This window comes from Dissoconium aciculare (genome assembly GCF_010015565.1).
Source record: "Dissoconium aciculare CBS 342.82 unplaced genomic scaffold K489scaffold_27, whole genome shotgun sequence".
NCBI lineage: Eukaryota > Fungi > Ascomycota > Dothideomycetes > Mycosphaerellales > Dissoconiaceae > Dissoconium > Dissoconium aciculare.
This window is the reverse complement of record NW_022984977.1, coordinates 44,106-50,362: the sequence shown is the minus strand read 5'-3', so window position 1 is coordinate 50,362 and position 6,257 is coordinate 44,106. Positions and strand designations below refer to the sequence as shown.

Here is a 6,257-nt window from a genome sequence, read left to right as displayed (position 1 = left end):
CGGAGAGCATTGAAATGCCCCGAAAACACCGGGTCAGACATCGGCACAAATGGTCCAGCTGTTATGGCTCTGGCCATCTTAGCTCAGCGGTAGAGCAAGGGGATCGTAGACTCCAAGGTCGCGAATTCAATTCTCGCAGGTGGCTGAACTTTTGGCCTTTTGGCTCAAGCCGAGTCAAGCAAGTCAAGCCATCCCCTCGGACCTCTCAAGCAAGTCAAGCCCACGGTTTTGAGGCCTCAAGTCAAGCCAAGTCCAGGCTCCAGACTTGCTTGACTTGCTTGTGGCCACCTCTGTCCACGAAACCTTCCAAATCGCCGAACATGTCGCGCAAACCCACCGAGAAGTCCTTCTTGATGATCCTGACTTCGGAGCTGGGTGTTCTGATAATCCTGCTCCATAGGCTCCAATCCTATGTAGCTCCACGACAGCGCCACATTTCACTCGCAACGATATCACCATTTGTGCTCAATACTTTTGTGTGTCAGGTTGCCACAGATGTCGTCCATTTTGAAACCGGTCAGGGATCCGTCCATCCAAACACTTGACAAGATATTGAATGACATTGTGGAAAATATTCGTGTGCTTCAAGACTTCTACAACACAAGTTCTCTGCCCGGACCATCGTTCGAACCTACCCAGCTCGCCGTCGCCAAAGATGACCAGAATCCACGAGATGTCGAGATCGCGAAGAACGAGATTATGGATAGTTCCCTCCTCCTTTTTGACCTCTGCTCCGGTCCGTCAAAAATCCTCTCGCATCTAACCGTGGCGGTAAGTCCAACATTCAGACGTTTCAAGTTCTGCTGGCTGAACTCGCTCAGTATCAAACCGTGGCCTGTCTCCGTTGGCTCTGTCACTTCAATGTCCTAAAGAACGTTCCGCATGTCGGGACCATTTCCTTTTCCGACCTTGCCGACTCGAGCAAAGTCCCCGTCTCCTCCCTCAAGACCATTTCCCGAATGGCCATGACTGCTCATATCCTTTGTGAGCCCCAGAGCGAACAAGTGCAACACACTGCGGCCTCAGCTCTCCTCGCGCGGTCCTCTGCGCTTCATGACTGGGCCTTGATCATGGGAATTGAGCCTGTCGATATTGCCATGAAAATGGTCGAAGCGACGGAGAGATGGCCTCAAGGAGGTAAAATCAATGAGACTGCATTCAATGTCGCCTTAGACACGGACTTGCCCTTTTTCCAACATCTTCAAAAGAATCCGGAGCTACTGGCCAAGTACACAGAGTACCAGAGGGCCGTTTCGGGGACGGAGGGTCTGGATTTGAAACATGTCGTGCACGGGTATGATTGGAAGAAATTGGGTGTTTCGACCGTGATCGATGTGCGCATATTTCACTGCGATTCTTGGCTGCTGTTGACAACTCGCTGATCGCTGACAATACCCTTAGGTCGGAGGAGCAGAAGGTCTCGCTGCCATCGCATTAGCAGAGCAGTACCCTGGTCTTAGCTTCATCGTTCAGGAGTTGCCTGACGTCGTTGCCATCGGAGAGAAATATCTCACCAACCTCCGAAACGACGCCATCGCCTCGCGAGTTTCCTACGCCGTGCATGATTTCTTTGCCCCACAACCTCAGCCGGCCGAGGTCTTCCTTGTGCGCATGGTCTTACACTACTGGTCGCCCGAGGACTGCGTCAGGATCTTGCAGCAGCTCGCATCCGCGATGGCGTCGGAGAAGTCCCGCATCATTGTCATGGACACCGTCCTCCCGATGCCAGGTCGCATCAGTTCGGTGGTGGAAAGACAATTGCGGGTGCGCGATCTGGCCATGTTGCAATTGCATGGAAATCATGAACGGACGGAGGAGGATTGGAACGCCATTTTCGCGAGTACCAATCCGCCGCTGAGGGTGGTTGAGACGAACCTTCCCTTCGGGTCCGAGATGTCGATCATGGAGTTGGCTATATAGACGAGCATGGCAGTACTTCCATGCCACAAGGCTCGCTCGGCTTGGTCTTTAGAAGTCCGTCCAGAAATGCGAAACACTGTTTCACGCCGAAAACGCGAGCCTCCGAATGTGGTGGGTAGAAAATGACGTACATCAAGTGAATAAGCAGCTGTGCATTCAGACTCGCGGGGAATTTCAATGTGTTGGCAGAACATCACCACGGCCTCGCGAAGAATCTCAATGTGATGGCATAACAGCACAACATACGACTAGGCGAAATCCGCTTTGAAGACTTTCGCCTCCGCAAGCTCTACCATGCGGTGCAGTCCAACGATCACCTCGGCTTCGAAACTTGGCCAAAATACAATTAGCACATCGTACAGTAAACCGAGGACAACAATTAGCAGTCAGACGTATATAGTAAGCGTTTGTTGTGCCGATCGTAGGTCTCAATGTCCCAGGCCTGCCAAGCTTCCTTCTTCACCGCCGATCGTTCTTGACGAAGTAGGGCGAGCGCACTCGCTCAGCATAAATCGTTACAGATATCGGTCAGATCGGACGGGGTATCGCCGCAGGGTGGAATTGGTGAAAATCTGCGGGTCGGGAAGGCTGCATATGCTGACACCCAAAATTGTATTGAAAGCTATGTGTCTGTCCTCAATCCCCATCTAGGGAAATTTCTATGTACAGAAGAGAGAAGGGGAAAAGTTGATGCCTCAGGCATTTACAGCGGCATCTTCCGTAGGTAGGATGCCTCAGGTACCACACAGGCCCAGGTCGCCCACCAGTGGGCGTTGGGTGGTGGGTGACGTAAGCACCGGTGGGCGTTGGGCGGTGGCTGACATAAGTGCCTACCGGTGGCTGACGTAATCAGGTACGTACCTCTGGCAATACGGGGCACGCGGATGACACATCAGATGCCCCATGCTGCTGATTACTAAGGCACGTCCCGGCCAGCTTCATAGGTATAAGGTAAATTTTGCAAAACGTCGTTTCTATCAAGTACCGCGTCCGATTTGACCGATGCCGATATGCTATTTCCAGCCATGCTCTCAGATTTGATTGTCCAGCTGCGGTCTCATGATCAGACATTGTGCGGCTTCAGAATCATCATAAGCGGAGGTTTCATCCTCAAACTATACGTGAGCTGGTTATCCATCCACGTCGAGCTTTGCGGTGCAAGCTGCATGTTGTATCGGTAAAGCATCCTCAAGAAAATCATGCGAAGAATATAGTATGTCAACCTGCAGCAAATTGTTAGAGCCCATCTCGAATGCGTAATGGTGAAACGACAAATCTTACTCTTGCCCGGGACAGGCCTGAGGTCCTGTGCTAAACGGTTTGAGCACTCCTCTTTGGTCGCTTTCAAATTCCTTTCGGCGGCCAGATTCATTATCCAGCCATCTTTCCGGGCGAAATTCGTTGGCTTGGGTGAAGTTTTGCTGCGATGTGAATGTCGGCTGATGGAGCATGATTACGACAGTACCACCAGGGACCCAACGATCGGCAATTCGCGCGCCTGATTGAGGGACTTCCCGGTCGGTTCCTGTGCCCGCTGGAGAGTAACAGCGAAAGGCTTCTTGCAAACAAGCCTCGAAATAGGGCAGGTCGCGGGGAACGTTGGCGAGGCGAGCTAGAGTGATTTCTTGCTCGGACTCGAAATAGCTTCGAACTTCCTCCACGACACGTTTCTGAATTTTGTTTTTCTGGGCGAGGAAATAATAAAGACCAGCCATGACTGTGGGCATGGTATCGCAGCCGCCAAGAACCAGAAACGGTACAAATTCACGCAGCGAAGGAAGTGACATGGTGTTCACCTTACCCTCCCCTTCTAGAAGATGTTCGAGAAAATCATTCCGGGACTGTCCCGAGGCTACGCGGCGATCGAAGTGGTCCAGGATAGGCTCCATAAATGTGTCACGATCTTTGGCGCCCAAGCGTTGAACGACGAATCGGAGTGCATGTTGGACGAAAGGGAATCGATTCACCACGGCCAAAATTGTCACCGCACGAGAGAAGCGGTCGAAGGAGTGTACCCAGGACTGATACTTGGCGCTTTTGAACAGGTTCAAGCTCTCACTGAAGAGCAGCTCAAAGAAGGTGTTGCATATGAGGTAAATGTTCATATTGCGCATGTCGATCATTCCGTCGTGTTCCATGCCAGCGTCGATGGCTTGAAAATACTCCGCGAGATTTGCCTGAATCACACCCTCCATAGTTCGCACGTTCGAGGCCTTGAAAGCAGGAAGCATAGCCATTCGCATGAGGCCGTGAGCTTGCTGGCGCCGGGGCTTTCCAGGTTCGGGATTGGTGTTTTCGCCGCCAATAAGAGCGGCCAATCGCGGCTCTTTAGCCATGCCATCTTTAGCATATTTTGTCGCGCCGCAGATGTCCGCCCAGGCCCTTCCGTCGGTGTAAGTGAGAGTATCTGGAGCGATCCTGACCACACCGCCGTAGACATTGTGAAGATATTGCAGAACGTCGAGTTGCTTGCCGCTGATGGTGACAAGTAACTGCGGGATTCTTGAGATTGCACAGATGCGCGGTCCAGGAAAGGAAACCAAAGGATTCAAGAAGAGATTGTATATGACATTGCTGATCAGACCGATGGTTGTAAATGCGATTGCTGCCCCGAAGAATACCACGAGGGTGGGCTGAGTTTGGTACGCTACGGTGTCGAACAACATTGCGAAGTTGGATGTCGAGGCCGCCTCGAATCCTTGCGCCTGAACAGAGCGACGAAGTCAGAGGTACGACAATGCACCAATATTGCCAATGGGTTCAACTCTTCATCTAAAGTCTGAAAATGAAGCCTAGTAATGCACATCGATGATATTCGGATGGTTTTTTTCAAAACCCTCCGGTTACATTGGCTCCCGGTTTCCAGGTCGCGGACGCAGCTAAAACCTCGAACAATGTTCGAACTCATTAGATGTAGACCGTTCGGGCTTGGCGGTAATTGGTAGCTGTGCTCGAGAAATGGACAGTATCCAAAGACTGGCGGCCAATCCCTTGCGTTCACTTCTGGTCACAGGGCCCCTCGCACAGAGAGCGAATGCGCTGCATTAGGCTGGCAGCTCTTCGAGAAGACAACAACTCCATCACACCACACGTGGCTGACTGGTAGTGAAAAAAATTCATGGCCACCAATAAAGGGACCATGATCGAGAGTGTCGCGGGTGACGCTTTACAGGGCGACTTCACAGCCGTTTTCGTGGGCGCGACGAGCGGCATAGGTTTAAAGACTCTGGAGGCATTGTACCGGGAGATACCACAGGGCAGATTTTATGTCATTGGGCGATCCAAAGCACGTTTCCAACCGGAGGTTGAAAAACTGAGCAAACTCAAGCACAGCGCCGCCATCGTCTTCATCGAAGCCGAGGTCGCGCTCATACAGGGTGTTGACCAGGCATGCGCGACGATATGCGCAAGAGAGAAGAGACTAGATTTGCTCTACATGAGCGCAGGTTACCTCGGAGCGGGTGGACCTCACTGTCCGTGGATTCTGGTCGATTTGTGAAGAACTCCCGCTAACGCTTGAAGCAGACACATCCGAAGGACTTGACAAGTGTCTCGCGCTATCCGTCTTCGGTCGCATGCGATTCTGTCAACGGCTCGCACCACTCCTCGAGGCCGCGAAAAGTCCGCGTATCGTCTCGGTCTTGGCCGGGTGTCACGAGGCGCCGCTGTTCACACAGGATGGTGATCTTGCGCTGTCACTTCATGGGGGCAAAAACTATACGACCCTACGCGTAGTCAACCAAGCGACCACATTGCACACGCTGGCCTTGATCGATTTCGCGGCTCATCACCCACAGCTTTCGCTGCTTCATACTCATCCAGGTCTGGTTTCGACGGGATTTTTAGAGCGACTGTTGGAAAGCTGCGGTCCGTGGATGTCATTTGTCAGCTCTACAGTGCCGTTCCTTTATCGACGTATCGCCATGTCAGCCGAGGCAAGCGGGGAGCAGCAAGCACAGTTCTGCCTGAGTCCCAGATTCCCAAGCCGTCGAGCCGTCATGTGTGGAACAGTCCTCACGAATGATGTGGCGGAAAGTCATGCACGTCACAGCGGTCTGTATCTTGTACAGCCCGATGGAAGTACATGTATAAGCCGAAAGATCCTGGATCCTTTGGAGGCGGAAGATTGGCCAGCGAGAGTCGGGAGATTCATCTCGTGCAAATTTGAGGAAGCCTTATCAGCTGGTAAACATTAAAGCCGATGCAGCATAGTGACAGGGATGGCCTTGTCTCGCCATTGCGCTGTGTGTATGTGTTGGCCAAGGTGTATTGGTGGGCAATGGTTTACAGATGGCGATCGTGAATACGGTTGTCAGGTTTTCGTGGTCATGGAATAT

General features: G+C 52.2%; 3 protein-coding genes and 1 non-coding gene across 4 annotated transcripts; 3 read left to right on the top strand and 1 right to left on the bottom strand.

Annotated features, from left to right (window-relative positions):
• The first annotated feature begins 72 nt into the window (after positions 1-72).
• On the top strand, positions 73-145 carry K489DRAFT_t68. Its single transcript has one exon. It is a non-coding gene; the product is annotated as a tRNA-Thr (tRNA).
• A 350-nt stretch (positions 146-495) lies between these two features.
• K489DRAFT_328727 (putative hydroxyindole O-methyltransferase) lies at positions 496-1,920 on the top strand (the record flags this gene model as incomplete). Its single annotated transcript, XM_033602082.1, has 3 exons — positions 496-771; positions 822-1,334; positions 1,402-1,920. The coding sequence occupies 3 exons, from the start codon at positions 496-498 to the stop codon at positions 1,918-1,920; spliced, it is 1,308 nt and encodes a 435-aa protein (XP_033454896.1).
• Positions 1,921-2,983: 1,063 nt separating this feature from the next.
• K489DRAFT_414240 (cytochrome P450) lies at positions 2,984-4,586 on the bottom strand (the record flags this gene model as incomplete). The annotated part of the gene is made up of 2 exons (XM_033608142.1): positions 2,984-3,143; positions 3,202-4,586. The coding sequence occupies 2 exons, from the start codon at positions 4,584-4,586 to the stop codon at positions 2,984-2,986; spliced, it is 1,545 nt and encodes a 514-aa protein (XP_033454895.1).
• Positions 4,587-5,059: 473 nt separating this feature from the next.
• On the top strand, positions 5,060-6,116 carry K489DRAFT_328718 (NAD(P)-binding protein; the record flags this gene model as incomplete). Its single annotated transcript, XM_033602081.1, has 2 exons — positions 5,060-5,393; positions 5,446-6,116. 2 exons carry the CDS (start codon positions 5,060-5,062, stop codon positions 6,114-6,116), a joined length of 1,005 nt encoding a protein of 334 aa, XP_033454894.1.
• Positions 6,117-6,257: the final 141 nt, after the last annotated feature.